The sequence below is a fragment of the Aegilops tauschii genome, chromosome 5 (assembly GCF_002575655.3).
Source record: "Aegilops tauschii subsp. strangulata cultivar AL8/78 chromosome 5, Aet v6.0, whole genome shotgun sequence".
NCBI lineage: Eukaryota > Viridiplantae > Streptophyta > Magnoliopsida > Poales > Poaceae > Aegilops > Aegilops tauschii.
The window spans coordinates 94,967,644-94,991,081 of NC_053039.3; the positions used below are offsets into that span (position 1 = coordinate 94,967,644).

At 44.9% G+C, this 23,438-nt stretch overlaps 1 protein-coding gene across 1 annotated transcript; it reads right to left on the reverse strand.

Moving 5' to 3' along the window:
- LOC109750296 (uncharacterized) lies at positions 1 to 1,870 on the reverse strand. The gene is made up of 2 exons (XM_020309258.4): positions 1,635 to 1,870; positions 1 to 1,345 (listed from the first exon to the last, which is right to left on the reverse strand). Exon 2 carries the CDS (start codon positions 1,191 to 1,193, stop codon positions 243 to 245), a length of 951 nt encoding a protein of 316 aa, XP_020164847.1. The 5' UTR covers positions 1,194 to 1,345; positions 1,635 to 1,870; the 3' UTR covers positions 1 to 242.
- Positions 1,871 to 23,438: the final 21,568 nt, after the last annotated feature.

The window sequence follows — 23,438 nt, forward strand, 5'->3', positions numbered from 1 at the left end:
TATTGGCAGAAACTTTTTATTTTGTGAATAGTCACAAGTAATGAAAGTGAACTGTGATGTATTGAAATTCCATGATGTATCATCCTAACCGAAAACACCCTCAGCCCTATGGCAGTCAAAATCTACTTCACCTCAACCTAACTAGCTGTAGATTTCTACAGCACCAATCTATGGCAAAGGATTGCCTACTCTGCCCAACATAACAACCGATGAAGTTCTATGAGAAAATTGGGTGCTGCCATTTAGCTGTCAAGGTGGGAAGCAATCTTCTCGTATTGCCTGGCGTAGTCACACCCCAGTAACCGAGCATTAGACTGTACAGCTGTGCAGAGATCTACCAGTGAAGCTTGGTAGGAACAGCCTAAATCTGAAGCAGTGGCATTATTCCGCCCACCATTTACAGCAGCAGAGGCACTCCTGTTAGCTTCTGGCATCCTCATTGTCTTTCCCCTTGCTTTTGCAACCCCCAAACAAGACTTCAGCATCTGACTTATGTACACGTTCAGCCCAGAGTTCAGCAGATCAGCACATTCTACGGATATGCTAAGGCCTTCGGCTTTCAGCTTATTCTCAAGTAGCTTTGACAGGTCCTCGCTACCTGGCAATTCACCATTATTATAGCAAATCTCTAAGGGGTAAGATATCGAAGGCTGAGAATTCTGAGCCTTTGGGGGGATTCCCAACGGAGCCCTGATTGGGCTCTGACTCTGCACACATACGGGGCTGCCCCTGGCTTGATCAACCTCCTCGCCATCCTCGACGGACACAAACTCCGCGGCCCCTGGATGTCCAAGAGGGGACTTTCCGAGTGGACTCGGCTTATCAGCAAACCTCTTGTCACGGTTAGCCACCGGCCGCACTCTCCTTGCTAGCGGCACGCCACTGGCCAATGTCCCATTCGTCACAGCGCTAGTCTGTGAATTCCCAGTTGGCGTCTGCCTGCTGGGCGGTGGCCCCAGCGACATATAAGCATTGCCGAGGATTGACTGGACGAGGAAATTGTGAAGCTTGATGTTCTCCTTCCCCAGTGTGGCCACGCAGATCTTGTCAAACTCGCTCTTGCCTAGCTGAAAACTCAGGAACTTCTTGAGGCTATGGAAGTAGAGCTCAGAGCGCTGGTGGCCGAGCTTCCTGACTAGCTGCGACTTGATCTCCGCCGTGTCGACGCGAGCAAGTTTCTTGGAAGGCTGCATCTTGGAACCACACAAATGTAGAAGGCCCGCAGAGACGATGGGGCTCTGGAGGAGCAAACCCTAGCTGCCACCGAACACCCAGGGGAACTCCAGCAATCCCCCGAGGGCTTCGCCCCAAGAAGTATCCTTTAGGCGAGAATCGTACCACCCATCTGCGTAATCAGATCAAGAAGAGAAAGGATTAGCACAGAAGTTTGCTACGCAATCAGGTCAGCACAAGGGTTGCTCCGTGATCCAAGAGCTCGCACGGACGCACGGACAGCTTATAAGAAATCTAATCCAAAACAATGTTTTCGAGCAAATCTGTACGGGGAATCGCAGACCCGAAGCAAATCCACCTCGAATTTCACAAACTTGACGAAATCCCGGGGCGAACTACCACCGAAAGATGCCAATTTCCCCGAGAAAAAATTGGGGGAAGAAGGACGGGAGGAGACTAACCTGGATTGGAGAGGCCGAATCCACGACCGAAAATCCAAGAGCGAAACGCGAGCTCACCGATGAGCTGAATCTTGTTTTTGGTTTTGCGGCCGCCGTAACCGGGGAGATATTTTTCCCCCAATTTTGATCCCTGGTCACGACGAACAGCGCTGTCTCGTGCGCAATTTACAATTTACACCTCCCCGGCGAGCCTTGCTCTGGGCTAATGTCCCGCTGATAGGTGGGCCCTGAGGCGGATGATTGTGCTGCCAGTGTGAGCTGGCGTGGTTGGTTCGGTTGTCGGGGTCAGCCAGCCCCTGCTGGTTCTTGGACTCTTGGTCACACGTGCCGAAATAAAATGTCATGCTTTTTTGACTTTTTTTTGAATTGTTTGGGTTGGTCACCACATGTGTTGCTTATAATTTTTTTTTCAGAAAACATCTGATCTATTCATTTTCAATCATGAAAGTGCAACGAACACGAGAAATAATATAAATTACATCCAGGTCCGTAGACCACCTAGTGACGACTAAAGCACTGAAGCGAGCCGAAGACGCGCCACCGTCATTGCCCCTCCCTCGCCGGAGCCGGGCAAAACTTGTTGTAGTACACAGTCGGGAAGTCGTTGTGCTAATGCGCCGCAGGACTAGCGCCAACAGAACAGCAACCACCGCCGATGAAGAGTAACATAGATCAGAACAATCCAACCTGAAAACACACGAACGTATACGAATGACGAACAGATCTGAGCAAATCCACCAGGGACATATTCACAAGAGACACAACTCCACACGCCCGCCGACGATGTTGAACGCACCATGGGAACGGGGGCTAGGCGAGGAGAACATTATTCCATCTTCAGGGAGCCGTCGATGTCTCGTCTTTCTGAGCAGGACACAAACCTTAACAGATCTCGAAGACACATCTAAAAACGGAGCCCTCACACCGGCAAGGGCCGGGATCACCGCGTTCTCATGACCCTAAGGCCACCAGAGATGAGGCGGACCTTCGGCGACGCCGGCGGAGGCAGGGGAACCCTAATTGGGGAGGAGGCGACAGCTTATAATTCATACGAATCGATTTGTGGTTGGACGGCTAGGACGACAGCTGTATCCCCAGCCAACCAAGGACGAAGTCCTAGATTATTGATGAGTGGATTTTGTACATACTTTTAGAGTATATTATAGTGCCAAATCCCTCATATCATATCCATATAGCACTTATTCATGTCTCTAATGCATAGTTTTCGGTATTTACTTGTTTTTACCAAGTTTGTTGTATATTTTTTATTTTTATTTAGTTTTTGTTAGTTTTCTTCTGTGTTGTGGTCTTCGTAGGTGTGTTGACATGGGCATGGACTTGAGACATCAAAAGAATCAAGCTAGGGGTCAAACTAGAGAAGTTCCACACACCAGATTAAGGCCTTTTCGAGAGTTTGATGATTTGACATTTATAAAAGTGTCCAAAATGAAGATCCAAGGCCACAAACGCATCAGGATTTTCGCTCGCAATCCAACGAGCCCAAGAATGTCAAAATCGGAGTTCATATGAAGAAAAGCAAATAATTATGACAATATCCAAGGCAATGATCATGTATATAGGCATCACGTCCGAGACAAGTAGACCGAAACGATTTTGCATCTACTATTATTACTCCGCACGTGGCCGCTATCCAGCATGCATCAAGTGTATTAAGTTCATGGAAAACCGGAGTAACGCCTTAAGCAAGATGACATGATATAGACAAGATAAACTCACGTATGAAATAAATCTCATCTTTTTACCCTTAATAGCAACGATACATACGTGTCATGTCTCTTTCTGTCACTGGAATTGAGCACCGTAAGATCGAGCCCATTACAAAGCACATCTTCCCATGGCAAGTAAATCAATCTAGTTGGCCAAACCAAACCAATAAATCGAAGAAGAAATATGAGGCTATAACAATCATGCATAAAAGAGTTCAGAGAAAACTCAAATAGTATTCATGGATAGATCTGATCATAAACTCACAATTCATCGGATCCCAACAAACACACTGCAAAAAGTCATTACATCGAATAGATCTCCAAGAACACCGAGGAGAACATTGTATTGAAGATCAAATAGAGAGAAGAAGCCATCTAGCTACTAACTATGGACCAATAGGTCCATGGTAAACTACAAACGCATCATCGGAGGGTAGCAAGGATGACGTACAGACCCCTCCGTGATTGAATCCTCGTACGGCAAAGTGCCGGAAAAGGCCTCCAGATGGGATCTCATGGTTCTGGAACTTGCGGCAGCAGAAAAAGTATTTCGTGGACTCCTCTGTTGGTTTCACGATTTTAGAGAATTTATAGAGCCGGAGTTAGGTCAAACACGTGAGCCCCACAAGACACCAGGGCGCGCCTACCCCCGTGGGTGCGTGCTGGTGGCTTGTGGGCCCACGGTTCATCATTTGGTCTTCTCCCGAAGCTTCTTGTGTGTCTTTAGTCCAGAGAAAAAACTCCAAAAAGTTTCGTGGCATTTGGACTTCGTCTGATATTCTGCGAAACCAAAAACAAGCAAAAAATAGCAACTGGCACTGGGCACTAAGTTAAAAGGTTAGTCCCAAAAAATGACATATGATTGCTTGAAAGTGCATATAAAACATCCAAGATTGATAATATAATAGCATGGAACAATAAAAAATTATAGATACATTGGAGACGTATCACCCTGGCAGGCCTCTAGGGCCCATCTTCTCCTATATGGTGCCATTTGACCTAGAAAAAATCAGAAGGAAGGTTTTGGGACGAAGCATCGCCGTCTCGAGGCGGAACCTGGGTAGGAGCACTATTGCTCTCCGGCAGAGCGATTCCGCGGGGAAACTTCCCTCGGGAGGGGGGGAATTGAAGCAATCGTCATCACCAACGATCCACTCATCGTGGGAGGACCAATCTTCATCAACATCTTCACCAACACCATCTCATCTCAAACCCTAGTTCATCGCTTGTATTCAATCTTTGTCTCAAAACCTCATATTGGTACCTGTGGGTTGCTAGTAGTGTTGATTACATCTTGTAGTTGATGCTAGTTGGTTTATTTGGTAGAAGATTATATGTTCAGATCCTTAACGATATTCAATACCCCTCTGATATTGAAAATGAATATGATTTGTGAGTAGTTACTTTTGTTCTTGAGGACATGGGAGAAGTCTTATCATAAGTAATCATGTGAATTTGGTATTCACTCAATATTTTGATGATATGTCACTCGTACGCGTCGGTCCTAAACAAACAGTTTTTAACCCCTTTCCACGACGGTATTTGGAACCGTCGCCAAGTGAGTGTGTGCGATAGGGTGTCCTTCCCACACACTACTGCAGGATGCTGCTAACGCGACACTACGACCAGAGACCCTTCGACGAAACTGTGTGCGATGCAATAATCACAAACGGTGGTGTAAAAAACCCGTCAAAAAGGCGCAAAACGTTTGCGATGATGGATGCATCAAACACGGTTCAGATTTTAGTTGTGTGTGCGATTCAGGGCATACGGTTCAGTTCAATTAACCGTTTCCGATGAGAAGGAACAAAAGAAACAGGCTTCCAGATGAAGGTGTGTGCGATGTACAACATACGGTTCACTCGGATGAACTGTTTGTGATTAGGCAACACAAAAGAAACGGTCAGCCAGATCATGGTGTGTGCGATGTACAGCATACAGTTCACTCGGATGAACTGTTTGTGATTAGGCAACACAAAAGAAACGGTCAGCCAGATCAAGGTGTGCGCGATGTACGACATGCGGTTCACCCAGATGAACTATTTGCGTTGAGACAAGAGAACATAAACGGTTCAATATAACAAATACCATAAATATTGCAAGGTTCAAATTCAAAGATTACAACGCCCAAATTCAAACATTGCAAGCTGCGTCATTTTTGAAAAGGGATCAGCCGCTAACAAGTCATGTATGGGTTTGACACAATGATTTCCAATTGCTTTGCCATATGTTCTTCCCATATGAAGTTCGGCATTTTTGGAGGCACTTCCATTCAACAGTACTAGCCGGCTCTGATAATCATACCATTGATCTTTCCTAATTAAATGTGTGTTCAACCTCAGTACACTCAGCACCTTTGCTCTGGCAAGAAAGAACCTGGCGAGTGTAATCTCCGGTGGGGTCCCTCGGTAGGAGTTCAAAGTAATATTTGAGAGATGCAGATCCAGGCATTCGATGTGATTGTCGTTATAAACATCATCCACCGGGCCTAATATGCACTGCAAAAGAAGAGAACGTGTTAGTGCCTACATGCAGTTTTGAACACTGCTACACGCCCATTTGGTTTGCAGGATTGGTAAAATGCACCAACGTGCCATCTTCGATCTGGCATGATTAACATGGGCATGTGATTACAATCTAGAAACTTGTAGCCTTCTTCACAAGAGGTTGGATTGGATGAAAAATTCCCTAAGAAAACTAGTACAGATGAATCCAAAGGAGAAATTCTTATGGACGATTGTAACCATATGAATGAAGCAACCAATATGGGGTGGGGTGTATGTCCTAAAATCCTCCAAAATTCCTTCAGAAATAGTAGTACATTGTCATTGTGAACTTGGGAAAAGGTGCAAAAAATTGAACTCCCTTATGGTTAACATTTAACAGGAAAGGAACATCACCTCGATATACAACTTCTTCAGGCACGGAAAGCATCTCAGGCAACTGAAAACTTGGTCCAGGTTGGGGACGACAGATTCTAGTGCCAAGACCTTCACTGTGCCCAGAGTCTGGGTGAAGCTTCGCTGGATGACAGATGAACATACATCTTCAAAACTAGTTATAACGTTGATATCAAGAAGGAGAGGTATATAAGGCGACTGTTGTACCTGAAAGTTGTAGTATTTGACAGACGAGTAGCCCACCACTTTCAATTTCGGCGCAGAAATGACATTGATTCTTGTTGGACCTTGTTGATCAACTACAAGTAATCTCTCAAGTGATGGTGTGTCCTGGATAACCATATTGGGGTCCACCTTTTGTGATCTCTCGTTGCAGCACCAGCAACACACATAAATAGTGCGGAGAGTCCTGGAGGTGATGTGCAAGGTACTCGACCAATTCATTGCCTGAAGACGAAGGAACTCGAGTGCAGTACAGCAGCGGAGTAGGCGCTCCATGTCATCCTTTGGGATGCAGACGGCGACGAGCTCGAGGTGCTTCAGTCGTGGTAGAAAAAGAGCGGGCGCATCATTAAGGTGGGGGGGGGGAATGGCAGTTCATGAACTTGGCGAGGCGTAGTGTGGGCGCGAAGCGAAGCGCGGACATTGGCAGCAAGCTCATATGCCCATCATTATAACTTAGCTTCTCGAGCTGATCTATGGCGCGGGATCAGAACCACTCGTCAAGCTTGGCTTGCTCCTTGCCATTGGAACGGAACTTGCCCGCGATAAGGCCTTTGATTGGGCCATGGTGACTGCCGAGGATCTGGGAGAACGCATCCAAGCTTTGGCGATAGCCATGGTAGAGCTTGTGGGCCTGGAGGAGGTCGACAGGGGTGCGGAGCCATAGGGTGCGCCACCGCCGAGAAACGGCGGCTGTCCTCGCCCGATTTCTGATTGGGTGGAGGGATATGATGACTATCAACATATCATCGGGAAGGTTGTTGATGAAGTCTAGGCCTGCTGGAGTCGCTTGCAGCCTCGTTCTCCACCTCGTCGGCGGGAACGGGAACCTCTGTCTCCATATTCACGCCATGCTCCGGTGCTTCAGCAGCCCCGGCGTCGCCACTCCCTCCGATGGGGCGCTTCGGCGGCATCCTCGTACATCGACGGCTTTGAGGACTCAGAGCGGCGTCGAGGATGCGGGCGGAGAGAGAGGAATTGTGTGTGTGGCGAGGATGGGGGGGTGCGGCCGCTCGGCGGGGCCATTAATATAGACAAGTGGGAGTGAGGCGGGTGGCGGTCCAAGGCTGTCTCGCTTCCCGGTGAGAACGAGTGCTTAATCTCTAGTATGAATGAAATATATGCTTAATTACTGCATTTTAGTTGCAAAAAATAGATGGTGATATTAATTTTTAGCTGCATATTTTGACAAATCGCAGTGTCTCTTGGCTTAGCGCCGACGTCTGGCTTTAATTTGCATGCCGTAATCTGAACCATTTGCGTTGAAGAGATGCACAGATCCTGCGTTGAATAGCTTGTACGCTTCCCGGTGAGCCTGCACACCGGACTGCGGTCGCACGCCTCCCGTTCAGTCAAGTAGGTGTCCACACGGCACCTCCTATAGCCATTAAAACCAAGACACGTGGCGTCACGTGAATGGTTAACCGAACGCACACGGTTTGAATTATACAAACGTTTGAGATATTAAAGTGGCAGCTATTTTTTTTCAAAATGCCTTTGTTGGCTATCATTATTCGAGTGCGGCTTCTCTCAAAATGGACACAAAAATACCACAGCATGTCGGGTGCCCTTCCATGATAGCATGCCAAGTTTCATGAATTTCAGAGAGTTTTGGATTTACTAGAATTTAAAAACCAGGCATCTCAATGTTTTGCCGGCAATCAACGGTGCCCTGGTGTTTGAAATTCATTCCCATTTCTTGCATGGGACCTAAGCATGCACCCAAGGACACAGATTTGATTTTTCAACGAATTTATATGCACAGGAGCATGCACATGTAGTTCAAATTTGAATTATGCACATAAATGCATTGAAAACTCAGTTAATGCATAAAAATGTCCAAACGAACCCCGAAAAATTACAAAAATTCACACAACACTCCTGTTGTTCTATGTTGACATGAGAAAAAAATTGAAAGCAGTAAGAGGCAATGGATATCATTTCGTCCCCAAAGGTGGGACGTTCCCTACCGAAAACCATCATGCTTGTTGTGAGAAGCTCCGGTTTGTGAGAAGCATATACCCAAACCTGCCCCAAACGGGATAAAATTTGTACCACGACATGTTGATGCCGCTCCATGATAGCATGCCAAGTTTCATGAATTTCAGACGAGTTTTGGATTTACTAGAATTTAAAAACCAGGCATCTCACTGTTTTGCCGGCAATCAACGGTGCCATGGTGTTTGAAATTCATTCCCATTTCTTGCATGGGATCTAAGCATGCACCCAAGGACAAAGATTTGATTTTTCAACGAATTTATATGCACCGGAGCATGCACATGTAGTTCAAATTTGAATTATGCACATAAATGTATTAAAAATTTAGTTAATGCATAAAAATGTCCAAACGAACCCCGAAAATCACAAAAATACACACAACACTCCTGCTGTTCTATGTTGACACGAGAAAAAAACTTGAAAGCAATAAGAGGCAATGGATATCGTTTCGTCCCCAAAGGTGGGACGTTCCCTACCGAAAACCATCATGCTTTTTGTGAGAACCTCCGGTTTGTGAGAAGCATATACCCAAACCTGCCCCAAATGGGACAATTGTTTTACCACGGCATGTTGATGCCGCTCCATGATAGCATGCCAAGTTTCATGAATTTCAGACGAGTTTTGGATTTGCTAGAATTTAGAAACCAGACATCTCACTGTTTTACCGGCAATCAATGGTGCCATGGTGTTTGAAATTCATTCCCATTTGTTGCATGGGACCTAAGCATGCACCCAAGGACAAAGATTTGATTTTTCAACAAATTTATATGCACTAGAACATGCGCATGTAGTTCAAATTTGAATTATGCACATAAATGCATTGAAAACTTAGTTAATGCATAAAAATGTCCAAATGAACCCCGAAAAATCACAAAAATTCACAGAACACTCCTGTTGTTCTATGTTGACACGAGAAAAAACTTGAAAGCAATAAGAGGCAATGGATATCGTTTCGTCGCCAAAGGTGGGACGTTCCCTACCGAAAACAATCATGCTTGTTGTGAGAAGCTCCGGTTTGTCAGAAGCGTATACCCAAACCTGCCCCAAATCAGACAAAATTTGTACCACGGCATGTTGATGCCGCTCCATAATTGCATGCCAAGTTTCATGAATTTCAGAGGAGTTTTGGATTTACTAGAATTTAAAAACCAGGCATCTCATTATTTTGCCGGCAATCAACGGTGCCCTGGTGTTTAAAATTCATTCCCATTTCTTGCATGGGACCTAAGCATGCACCCAAGGACACAAATTTGATTTTTCAACGAATTTATATGCACTGGAGCATGCGCATGTTGTTCAAATTTGAATTATGCACATAAATGCATTGAAAACTCAGTTAATGCATAAAAATGTCCAAACGAACCCCAAAAAATCACAAAAAATCACACAACACTCCTGTTGTTCTATGTTGACATGAGAAAAAAACTTGAAAGCAATAAGAGGCAATGGATATCGTTTCGTCCCCAAAGGTGGGACGTTCCCTACCGAAAACCATCATGCTTGTTGTGAGAAGCTCCGGTTTGTGAGAAGCATATACCCAAACCTGCCCCAAATGGGACAAAATTTGTACCACGACATGTTGATGCCGCTCCATGATAGCATGCCAAGTCTCGTGAATTTCAGACGAGTTTTGGATTTACTAGAATTTAAAAACCTGGCATCTCACTGTTTTGCCGGCAATCAACGGTGCCCTGGTGGTTAAAATTCATTCCCATTTCTTGCATGGGATCTAAGCATGCACCCAAGGACAAAGATTTGATTTTTCAACAAATTTATATGCACTGGAGCATGCGCATGTAGTTCAAATTTGAATTATGCACATAAATGCATTGAAAACTCAGTTAATGCATAAAAATGTCCAAACGAACCCCGAAAAATCACAAAAATTCACACAACACTCCTGTTGTTCTATGTTGACATGAGAAAAAAAACTTGAAAGCAATAAGAGGCAATGGATATCGTTTCGTCCCCAAAGATGGGACATTCCCTACCGAAAATCATCATGCTTGTTGTGAGAAGCTCCGGTTTGTGAGAAGCATATACCCAAACCTGCCCAAATGGGACAAAATTTGTACCACGGCATGTTGATGCCGCTCCATGATAGCATGCCAAGTTTCATGAAATTCAGACGAGTTTTAGATTTACTAGAATTTAAAAACCAGGCATCTCACTGTTTTGCCGGCAATCAACGGTGCCATGGTGTTTGAAATTCATTCCCATTTCTTGCATGGGACCTAAGCATGCACCCAAGGACAAAGATTTGATTTTTCAACAAATTTATATGCACTGGAGCATGTGCATGTAGTTCAAATTTGAATTATGCACATAAATGCATTGAAAACTCACTTAATGCATAAAAATGTCCAAACGAACCCTGAATAATTCCAATTCTTTTATGATCACTGCAGATAAAAGGTCTAGCAATTCAAACACCGTCGATGGCCGCTGTGACCCCATTATGTAATTCAAATCAAGACCAAAAATCAAGTAGATCCCACACAGTTTATTATAACCAACTGTGTGAGATGCAGCACAAAATATCTTCGGAACGTGTCTGAATAAGGGACCGTGTCTGATGACACTTTGCGCGCGAGTTTTTTGGCTGAAGCGATTCCAAATTTTCGGCTTCCGCGGAAATATGTACCTTCTCGCCCCCTCCCCCTTACCAAAAGCCACATTTCCCCTCTTTCCGCCTTCCTTTCCAAGTTGAAACCTTCACTCCTTGCTTGCAGCGCCGCCGCCTCCTCGCCGGCGACCCTCCTTCACGCTGCTCGGCCTCGCCTATCCAGGCAGGTAATCCACACCTGACCCCCATCCTCCTCCTCCTTCCACATCCCACATGCCCCGACCGCCGGCGCGAGTGCGACACCTTCCACCCGAATCACCGACCCCTCCACCAAATAAGCGCCGGCCTAAGCCATGGTGCACATAGTATAGCTAGGACCTCAAGGAGCATTTGGCAGCGGAGAAGCAAATCGCGGCCGCACGCGCAGATGAGGTCGCGATGGCTGCCATTCGTGCCAACCCCCAGATCTTGGAGGAGCACCTCGCCGTCGAGGCCACCATTGACGCCTCGTGCGCCGACGCCGCGACGCGGTTGGTTGCTTTAAACGACAATTCGTGGCGTTTTCTCGAGGCCACCGTCGGTGCCTTCGACAAAGACTACGAGGTGTTTTCTCAGCGTGCACGTGCTTACCTCATCTCGAGAGCCAGCAGGTTGGTGCCCGGAGCGGCTCAGGCAACTCACCACTACAACGAGGGCACCCATGATGCGGAGGCCTCGCCCTCTTCCATGTCCAAGGAGCCAATCGTCATCGATATCTCCGACAATGAGGAGTAGCTTGTCTTATTAGCTCACTATAAGGACCCATGTTCAGTTTGCTAGCTACTGCCTTTCCTTAACAAATTCTAGTGAATTGTGCTATCTACTTTTACCATGCAATCTTCTGCTATAGTGTATATGTTCTATATGTCGTGCAATGTGGTGTTCAATTAACTGCTTGGTTCAATTCTGCAAATGTGATGTTCAATTCTTCAGGGTGCAATATTTCCAAGTTGTTAAGCATGCCTGGTTTGGTTAACTGTGTGATCTTCTATTAGGAGTATGTTATATTGTTCAATTGGTGTTTACTTAACTGCTTGGTTCATTTGTTGTGGCTTGGTTCACTTGTTGTGGTGTTTAGTTAACTGCTTGGTTCAATTCTGCAATGCGATGTTCAATTGTTGTGGCTGCATTATGTTATTGTATACCATGTGAGGAATAAATCGAATTTGGCTGTACTAAATACATGAGAAACAAATACAATTGCTATATTTCCAAGTTGTTAAGCATGCTTGGTTTGGTTAACTGTCTGATCTTCTGTTAGGAGTATGTTATATTGTGCAATGTGGTGCTCAGTTAACGTTTGGTTCATTTGTTGTGGTGTTTAGTTAACTGCTTGGTACAATTCTGCAATGCGATGTTCAATTGTTGTGGCTGCATTCTGTTATTGTATACCATGTGAGGAATAAATCGAATTTGGCTACACTTAATACATGAGAAACATATACAAGTGCTATATTTCCTAATTCTTAATCATGCTTGGTTTGGATAAATGGGTTTTCCATGTGGCTTGAACTAATCTGATGAATCTGCAATGTGCTTATTTATCATCAACATATTTTACTGATAGCATGCAAACCCTTACTTAACCTGATGACTAACTACCTTATATGTGTTGCAGGGAAACAATGGGAAGCACTGAGGTTTACAAGATGGTACTAACTATTATACCTTGCCTTTTTGTATTCCTTTGCCCCATTTCCAATATAGAGAAGATATTTATGCACATCCTTGTTTTCAGGCTTCACTGATGATTACCTCTCAAATCACGTCTGTGGTCAGGAGGCGAGGAAAGTTTTCATACAACACCCATGGTTCAATATTGAAGTGTTCCTGAAGAGGTCGAAGGATGGACGGTCAATCATCCATAGGCACTGGCCTAAAGTTGCGAAGACCTTCAACATGAATGAAGGCTCAATATTCGCCTTCCGCTTCAGCAGTTTTTCAGATGAGATGCATTTCTCTATGTACCGTCTAAGATGCTAATTTCGAAAGGTTCTAGATATTGCATGTGAAACTTGTTGCTGGTGCAGTTGTGTAATGGGGTAGCTGAGTGCTGAAGCTATATCATGTTGTACTCTGATGTATTTCAATTATGAAATCCTGCTTCCTTAATATGAAAATGTAATATATTATGTGCTTAATATGAATGTCAATTAGATTAGTAAATGGATTATTAATAATAGGGCAATTAGCCCGCTAATTGGCCAATTAGCTTGCTAATTGGGTTTTCCTATTGCAAACGGTTAATGAGAAACCACTGTGGGCGATGACCTCAGGCAACGCACACAGTTTCTAGGAATAAACCGTGTTGGATCAATGAACAATCACACATGACATTCTCTTCAAAACTGTTTGCGTTACGCCACCTTGTGCAAACGTTTTCCTTGGAGGGACTGTGTGGGATGTACATACGAACGTAAACGTTTAGCAGGGACTGACTGTGTGGGATGTACTTGCGACCAGAAACAATTTCGCCGTATATTTGTATTTTTTAGCTATACTGTACGTATTTCCGTATTTGCACGCTCGCCGGTCGCACACGGCCTCATTTTGCCGAACGTGTGTGCCAGGAGGGCATATCCCCGACGGTTTCTGGGTCGTGCGGGAAGGACCCCCCCTATCGCCCACACTCACTTGGCGACGGTTCCATATGTCGTCGCGGAAAGGGGTTGAAAACCGTTTGTTTAGGACCGACGCACACCAGTGACACGACCTAGAAATCGTCGGGGATGGGCCCTCCTGGGACCCAGGCTGGGGCCGTGTGCGATCGGGCGAGGCATCGAAACCCAATCATTTCCGTAGGTATGTATATCCCACACGGTGAATCCCAGAAAATCATTTCCGTAGGTATGTACATCCCACACGGTGAATCCCAGAAAATCATTTCCGTAGGTATGTACATCCCACACGGTGAATCCCAGAAAATCATTTCCGTCGGTATGTACATCCCACACGGTGAATCCTAGAAGAACATTTCCGTAGGTATGTATATCATGTTGGGGAACGTAGTAATTTCAAAAAATTTCCTACGCACATACAAGATCATGGTGATGCATAGCAACGAGAGGGGAGAGTGTTGTCCACGTACCCTCGTAGACCGAAAGCAGAAGCGTTAACACAACGCGGTTGATGTAGTTGTACGTCTTCACGATCCGACCGATCAAGTACCGAACGCACGACACCTCCGAGTTCAGCACATGTTCAGCTCGATGACGTCCCTCGAACTCCGATCCAGCCGAGTGTTGAGGGAGAGGTTCATCAGCACGACGGCATGGTGACGATGATGATGTTCTACCGACGCAGGGCTTCGCCTAAGCACCGCTACGATATTATCGAGGTGTAATATGGTGGAGGGGGGCACCCTACACGGCTAAGAGATCAATATATCAATTGTTGTGTCTATGGGGTGCCCCTGCCCCCGTATATAAAGGAGCAAAGGCGGAGAGGTGCGGCCAGCCTTGGGGCGCGCCAGGAGGAGTCCTACTCCCACCGGGAGTAGGACTCCCCCCTTTTCCTAGTTGGATTAGGACTTGGGAGGGGGGAAAGAGAAGAGGGAGAAGAAGGAAGGGGGGCGCCGCCCCCTTCTCCTTGTCCTATTCAGACTAGGGGGGAGGGGTGCGCGGCCTAGCCCTAGCCGCCTCTCCTCTCTTCCACCTAGGCCCACTAAGGCCCATTATGTTGCCGGGGGGTTCCGGTAACCTCCCGGTACTCCGATAAAATCCCGATTTCACCCGGAACACGTCCGATATCCAAACATAGGCTTCCAATATATCAATCTTTATGTCTCGACCATTTCGAGACTCCTCGTCATGTTCGTGATCACATCCGGGACTCCGAACAACCTTCGGTACATCAAAACATATAAACTCATAATATAACTGTCATCGAAATGTTAAGCGTGCAGACCCTACGGGTTCGAGAACTATGTAGACATGACCGAGACACGTCTCCGGTCAATAACCAATAGCGGAACCTGGATGCTCATATTGGCTCCCACATATTCTACGAAGATCTTTATCGGTCAGACCGCATAACAACATACGTTGTTCCCTTTGTCATCGGTATGTTACTTGCCCGAGATTCGATCGTCGGTATCTTAATACCTAGTTCAATCTCGTTACCGGCAAGTCTCTTTACTTGTTCCGTAATACATCATCTCGCAACAAACTTATTAGTTGCAATGCTTGCAAGGCTTAAGTGATGTGCATTACCGAGAGGGCCCAGAGATACCTCTCCGACAATCGGAGTGACAAATCCTAATCTCGAAATACGCCAACCAACAAGTACCTTCGGAGACACCTGTAGAGCACCTTTATAATCACCCAGTTACGTTGTGACGTTTGGTAGCACACAAAGTGTTCCTCCGGTAAACGGGAGTTGCATAATCTCATAGTCATAGGAACATGTATAAGTCATGAAGAAAGCAATAGCAACATACTAAACGATCGAGTGCTAAGCTAACGGAATGGGTTAGGTCAATCACATCATTCTCCTAATGATGTGATCCCATTAATCAAATGACAACTCATGTAAATGGCTAGGAAACATAACCATCTTTGATCAACGAGCTAGTCAAGTAGAGGCATACTAGTGACACTTTGTTTGTCTATGTATTCACACAAGTATTATGTTTCCGGTTAATACAATTCTAGCATGAATAATAAACATTTATCATGATATAAGGAAATAAATAATAACTTTATTATTGCCTCTAGGGCATATTTCCTTCAGTCTCCCACTTGCACTAGAGTCAATAATCTAGATTACACAGTAATGATTCTTACACCCATGGAGCCTTGGTGATGATCATGTTTTGCTCATGGAAGAGGCTTAGTCAACGGGTCTGCAACATTCAGATCCGTATGTATCTTGCAAATTTCTATGTCTCCCACCTGGACTAAATCCCGGATGGAATTGAAGCGTCTTTTGATGTGCTTGGTTCTCTTGTGAAATCTGGATTCCTTTGCTAAGGCAATTGCACCAGTATTGTCACAAAAGATTTTCATTGGACCCGATGCACTAGGTATGACACCTAGATCGGATATGAACTCCTTCATCCAGACTCCTTCATTTGCTGCTTCCGAAGTAGCTATGTACTCCGCTTCACATGTAGATCCCGCCACGACGCTTTGTTTAGAACTGCACCAACTGACAGCTCCACCGTTCAATGTAAACACGTATCCGGTTTGCGATTTAGAATCGTCCGGATCAGTGTCAAAGCTTGCATCGACGTAACCATTTACTGTTGGGGAACGTAGTAATTTCAAAAAAATTCCTACGCACACGCAAGATCATGGTGATGCATAGCAACGAGAGGGGAGAGTGTTGTCCATGTACCCTCGTAGACCGAAAGCGGAAGCGTTAACACAACGCGGTTGATGTAGTCGTACGTCTTCATGATCTGACCGATCAAGTACCGAACGCACGGCACCTCCGAGTTCAGCACACGTTCAGCTCGATGACGTCCCTCGAACTCCGATCCAGCCGTGTGTTGAGGGAGAGTTTCGTCAGCACGACGGCGTGGTGACGATGATGATGTTCTACCGACGCAGGGCTTCGCCTAAGCACCGCTACGATATTATCGAGGTGTAATATGGTGGAGGGGGGCACCGCACACGGCTAAAAGATCGTTGATCAATTGTGTGTCTAGAGGTGCCCCCCTGCCCCCGTATATAAAGGAGCAAGGGGGGTTCGGCCGGTCTAGAGGAGAGGCGCGCCAGGAGGAGTCCTACTCCTACCGGGAGTAGGACTCCCCCCTTTTCCATGTTGGACTAGGAGAGAAAGGGGGAAGAGGTGGAGGGGAGGAAGGGCGGGGGGCGCCGCCCCCCTCTCCTTGTCCTATTCGGACTGGGGGGGAAGGGGCACGCGGCCCTGCCCTGGCCTCCTCTCCTCTCTTCCACCTAGGCCCACTAAGGCCCATTAAGTTACCGGGGGGGTTCCGGTAACCTCCCGGTACTCCGGAAAAATCCCGATTTCACCCGGAACACTTCCGATGTCCAAACATAGGCTTCCAATATATCAATCTTTATGTCTCGACCATTTCGAGACTCCTCGTCATGTCCGTGATCACATCCGGGACTCCGAACAACATTCGGTACATCAAAACATATAAACTCATAATATAACTGTCATCGTAACGTTAAGCGTGCGGACCCTACGGGTTCGAGAACTATGTAGACATGACCGAGACACCTCTCCGGTCAATAACCAATAGCGGAACCTGGATGCTCATATTGGTTCCTACATATTCTACGAAGATCTTTATCGGTCAGACCGCATAACAACATACGTTGTTCCCTTTGTCAACGGTATGTTACTTGCCCGAGATTCGATCGTCGGTATCTCGATACCTAGTTCAATCTCGTTACCGGCAAGTCTCTTTACTCGTTCCGTAATACATCATCCCGCAACTAACTCATTAGTCACAATGCTTGCAAGGCTTATAGTGATGTGTATTACTGAGTGGGACCAAAGATACCTCTCCGACAATCGGAGTGACAAATCCTAATCTCGAAATACGCCAACCCAACAAGTACCTTTGGAGACACCTGTAGAGCACCTTTATAATCACCCAGTTACGTTGTGACGTTTGGTAGCACACAAAGTGTTCCTCCGGTAAACGGGAGTTGCATAATCTCATAGTCATAGGAACATGTATAAGTCATGAAGAAAGCAATAGCAACATACTAAACGATCGAGTGCTAAGCTAACGGAATGGGTCAAGTCAATCACATCATTCTCCTAATGATGTGATCCCGTTAATAAAATGACAACTCATGTCTATGGCTAGGAAACACAACCATCTTTGATCAACGAGCTGTTCAAGTAGAGGCATACTAGTGACACTCTGTTTGTCTATGTATTCACACATGTATTATGTTTCCGGTTAATACAATTCTAGCATGAATAATAAACATTTATCATGATATAAGGAAATAAATAATAACTTTATTATTGCCTCTAGGGCATATTTCCTTCAGTCTCCCACTTGCACTAGAGTCAATAATCTAGATTACACAGTAATGATTCTTACACCCATGGAGTCTTGGTGCTGATCATGTTTTGCTCGTGGAAGAGGCTTAGTCAACGGGTCTGCAACATTCAGATCCGTATGTATCTTGCAAATTTCTATGTCTCCCACCTGGACTAAATCCCGGATGGAATTGAAGCGTCTTTTGATGTGCTTGGTTCTCTTGTGAAATCTGGATTCCTTTGCTAAGGCAATTGCACCAGTATTGTCACAAAAGATTTTCATTGGTCCCGATGCACTAGGTATGACACCTAGATCGGATATGAACTCCTTCATCCAGACTCCTTCATTTGCTGCTTCCGAAGCAGCTATGTACTCTGCTTCACACGTAGATCCCGCCACGACACTTTGCTTGGAACTGCACCAACTGACAGCTCCACCGTTCAATGTAAACACGTATCCGGTTTGCGATTTAGAATCGTCCGGATCAGTGTCAAAGCTTGCATCAACGTAACCATTTACGATGAGCTCTTTGTCACCTCCATAAACGAGAAACATATCCTTAGTCCTTTTCAGGTATTTCAGGATGTTCTTGACCGCTGTCCAGTGATCCACTCCTAGATTACTTTGGTACCTCCCTGCTAAACTTATAGCAAGGCACACATCAGGTCTGGTACACAGCATTGCATACATGATAGAGCCTATGGCTGAAGCATAGGGAACATCTTTCATCTTCTCTCTATCTTCTGCAGTGGTCGGGCATTGAATCTTACTCAATCTCACACCTTGTAGTACAGGCAAGAACCCTTTCTTTGCTTGATCCATTTTGAACTTCTTCAAAACTTTGTCAAGGTATGTGCTTTGTGAAAGTCCAATTAAGCGTCTTGATCTATCTCTATAGATCTTGATGCCCAATATATATGCAGCTTCACCGAGGTCTTTCATTGAAAAACTCTTATTCAAGTATCCCTTTATGCTATCCAGAAATTCTATATCATTTCCAATCAGCAATATGTCATCCACATATAATATCAGAAATGCTACTGAGCTCCCACTCACTTTCTTGTAAATACAGGCTTCTCCAAAAGTCTGTATAAAACCAAATGCTTTGATCACACTATCAAAGCGTTTATTCCAACTCCGAGAGGCTTGCACCAGTCCATAAATGGATCGCTGGAGCATGCACACTTTGTTAGCTCCCTTTGGATCGACAAAACCTTCCGGTTGCATCATATACAACTCTTCTTCCAGAAATCCATTCAGGAATGCAGTTTTGACATCCATTTGCCAAATTTCATAATCATAAAATGCGGCAATTGCTAACATGATTCGGACAGACTTAAGCATCGCTACGGGTGAGAAGGTCTCATCGTAGTCAATCCCTTGAACTTGTCGAAAACCTTTCGCAACAAGTCAAGCTTTATAGACAGTAACATTACCGTCAGCGTCAGTCTTCTTCTTGAAGATCCATTTATTTTCAATGGCTTGCCGATCATCGGGCAAGTCAACCAAAGTCCATACTTTGTTCTCATACATGGATCCCATCTCGGATTTCATGGCCTCAAGCCATTTTGCGGAATCTGGGCTCACCATCGCTTCTTCATAGTTCGTAGGTTCGTCATCGTCTAGTAACATAACCTCCAGAACAGGATTACCATACCACTCTGGTGCGGATCTTAATCTGGTTGATCTACGAGGTTCAGTAATAACTTGATCTGAAGTTTCATGATCATTATCATTAACTTCCCCACTAATTGGCGTAGGTGTCGCAGAAACTGGTTTCTGTGATGATCTACTTTCCAATAAGGGAGCAGGTACAGTTACCTCATCAAGTTATACTTTCCTCCCACTCACTTCTTTTGAGAGAAACTCCTTCTCTAGAAAGGATCCATTCTTAGCAACGAATGTCTTGCCTTCGGATCTGTGATAGAAGGTGTACCCAACAGTCTCTTTTGGGTATCCTATGAAGACACATTTCTCCGATTTAGGTTCGAGCTTATCAGGTTGAAGTTTCTTCACATAAGCATCGCAACCCCAAACTTTAAGATACGACAACTTTGGTTTCTTGCCAAACCATAGTTCATAAGGCGTCGTTTCAACGGATTTTGATGGTGCCCTATTTAGAGTGAATGCAGCCGTCTCTAAAGCATAACCCCAAAACGATAGCGGTAAATCAGTAAGAGACATCATAGATCGCACCATATCTAGTAAAGTACGATTACGACGTTCGGACACACCATTATGCTGTGGTGTTCCGGGTGGCGTGAGTTGCGAAACTATTCCGCATTGTTTCAAATGTAGGCCAAACTCGTAACTCAAATATTCTCCTCCACGATCTGATTGTAGAAACTTTATTTTCTTGTTACGATGATTTTCAACTTCGCTCTGAAATTCTTTGAACTTTTCAAATGTTTCAGACTTATGTTTCATTAAGTAGATATACCCATATCTGCTCAAATCATCTGTGAAGGTGAGAAAATAACGATATCCGCCACGAGCCTCAATATTCATCGGACCACATACATCTGTATGTATGATTTCCAATAAATCTGTTGCTCTCTCCATAGTTCCGGAGAACGGTGTTTTAGTCATCTTGCCCATGAGGCACGGTTCGCAAGTACCAAGTGATTCATAATCAAGTGGTTCCAAAAGTCCATCAGTATGGAGTTTCTTCATGCACTTTACACCGATATGACCTAAACGACAGTGCCACAAATAAGTTGCACTATCATTATCAACTCTGCATCTTTTGGCTTCAATATTATGAATATGTGTATCACTACTATCGAGATTCAACAAGAATAGACCACTCTTCAAGGGTGCATGACCATAAAAGATATTATTCATATAAATAGAAAAACCATTATTCTCTGATTTAAATGAATAACCGTCTCGCATCAAACAAGATCCAGATATAATGTTCATGCTTAACGCTGGCACCAAATAACAATTATTTAGGTCTAAAACTAATCCCGAAGGTAGATGTAGAGGTAGCGTGCCGACCGCGATCACAATGACTTTGGAACCATTTCCCACGCGCATCGTCACCTCGTCCTTAGCCAATCTTCCTTAATCCGTAGCCCCTGTTTCGAGTTGCAAATATTAGCAACAGAACCAGTATCAAATACCCAGGTGCTACTACGAGCATTAGTAAGGTACACATCAATAACATGTATATCACATATACCTTTGTTCACCTTGCCATCCTTCTTATCCGCCAAATACTTGGGGCAGTTCCGCTTCCAGTGACCAGTCTGCTTGCAGTAGAAGCACTCAGTCTCAGGCTTAGGTCCAGACTTGGGTTTCTTCTCCTGAACAGCAACTTGCTTGCTGTTCTTCTTGAAGTTCCCCTTCTTCCCTTTGCCCTTTTTCTTGAAACTAGTGGTCTTATTGACCATCAACACTTGATGCTCCTTTTTGATTTCTACCTCCGCTGCCTTTAGCATTGCGAAGAGCTCGGGAATCGTCTTATTCATCCCTTCCATGTTATAGTTCATCACGAAGCTCTTCTAGCTTGGTGGCAGTGATTGAAGAATTCTGTCAATGACGCTATCATCCGGAAGATTAACTCCCAGTTGAATCAAGTGATTGTTATACCCAGACATTTTGAGTATATGCTCACTGACAGAACTATTCTCTTCCATCTTGCAGCTGTAGAACTTATTGGAGACTTCATATCTCTCAATCCGGGCATTTGCTTGAAATATTAACTTCAACTCCTGGAACATCTCATATGCTCCATGACGTTCAAAACGTCGTTGAAGACCCGGTTCTAAGCCGTAAAGCATGGCACACTGAACTATCGATTAGTCATCAGCTTTGCTCTGCCAGACGTTCATAACATCTGGTGTTGCTCCTGCAGCAGTCCTGACACCCAGCGGTGCTTCCAGGACGTAATTCTTCTGTGTAGCAATGAGGATAATCCTCAAGTTATGGACCCAGTCCGTGTAATTGCTACCATCATCTTTCAACTTTGCTTTCTCAAGGAACGCATTAAAATTCAATGGAACAACAACACGGGCCATCTATCTACAATTAACATAGACAAGCAAGATACTATCAGGTACTAAGTTCATGATAAATTCAAGTTCAATTAATCATATTACTTAAGAACTCCCACTTAGATAGACATCCCTCTAATCCTCTAAGTGATCACGTGATCCATACCAACTAAACCATGTCCGATCATCACGTGAGATGGAGTAGTTTCAACGGTGAACATCACTATGTTGATCATATCTACTATATGATACACGCTCGAACTTTCGGTCTCCGTGTTCTAAGGCCATATCTGTTATATGCTAGGCTCGTCAAGTTTAACCTGAGTATTCCGCGTGTGCAACTGTTTTGCACCTGTTGTATTTGAACGTAGAGCCTATCACACCCGACCATCACGTGGTGTCTCAGCACGAAGAACTTTCGCAACGGTGCATACTCAGGGAGAACACTTATACTTTGATAATTTAGTGAGGGATCATGTTATAATGCTACCGTCAATCAAAGCAAGATAAGATGCATAAAAAGATAAACATCACATGCAATCAATATAAGTGATATGATATGGCCATCATCATCTTGTGCTTGTGATCTCCATCTCCGAAGCACCATCATGATCCCCATCGTCACCGGCGCGGCACCTTGATCTCCATCGTAGCATCGTTGTCGTCTCGCCAACTATTAGTTCTACGACTATCGCTACCGCTTAGTGATAAAGTAAAACAATTACATGGCGATTGCATTGCATACAATAAAACGACAACCATATGGCTCCTGCCAGTTGCAGATAACTCGGTTACAAAACATGATCATCTCATACAATAAAATTTAGCATCATGTCTTGACCATATCACATCACAACATGCCCTGCAAAGACAAGTTAGACGTCCTCTACTTTGTTGTTGCAAGTTTTACGTGGCTGCTACGGGCTTAGCAAGAACCGTTCTTACCTACGCATCAAAACCACAACGATAGTTTGTCAAGTTGGTGCTGTTTTAACCTTCGCAAGGACCGGGCGTAGCCACACTCGGTTCAACTAAAGTTGGAGAAACTGACACCCGCCAGCCACCTCTGTGCAAAGCACGTCGGAAGAACCAGTCTCGCGTAAGCGTACGCGTAATGTCGGTCCGGGCCGCTTCATCCAACAATACCGTCGAACCAAAGTATGACATGCTGGTAAGCAGTATGACTTATATCGCCCACAACTCACTTGTGTTCTACTCCTGCATATGACATCTACGCATAAAACCAGGCTCTGATGCCACTGTTGGGGAACGTACTAATTTCAAAAAAATTCCTACGCACACACAAGATCATGGTGATGCATAGCAACGAGAGGGGAGAGTGTTGTCCACGTACCCTCGTAGACCGAAAGCGGAAGCGTTA

Coding starts and splice junctions, on each gene's coding strand:
- LOC109750296 (XM_020309258.4), bottom strand. CDS start 1,193: ATGCAGCCTTCCAAGAAACTTGCTCGCGTCGACACGGCGGAGATCAAG.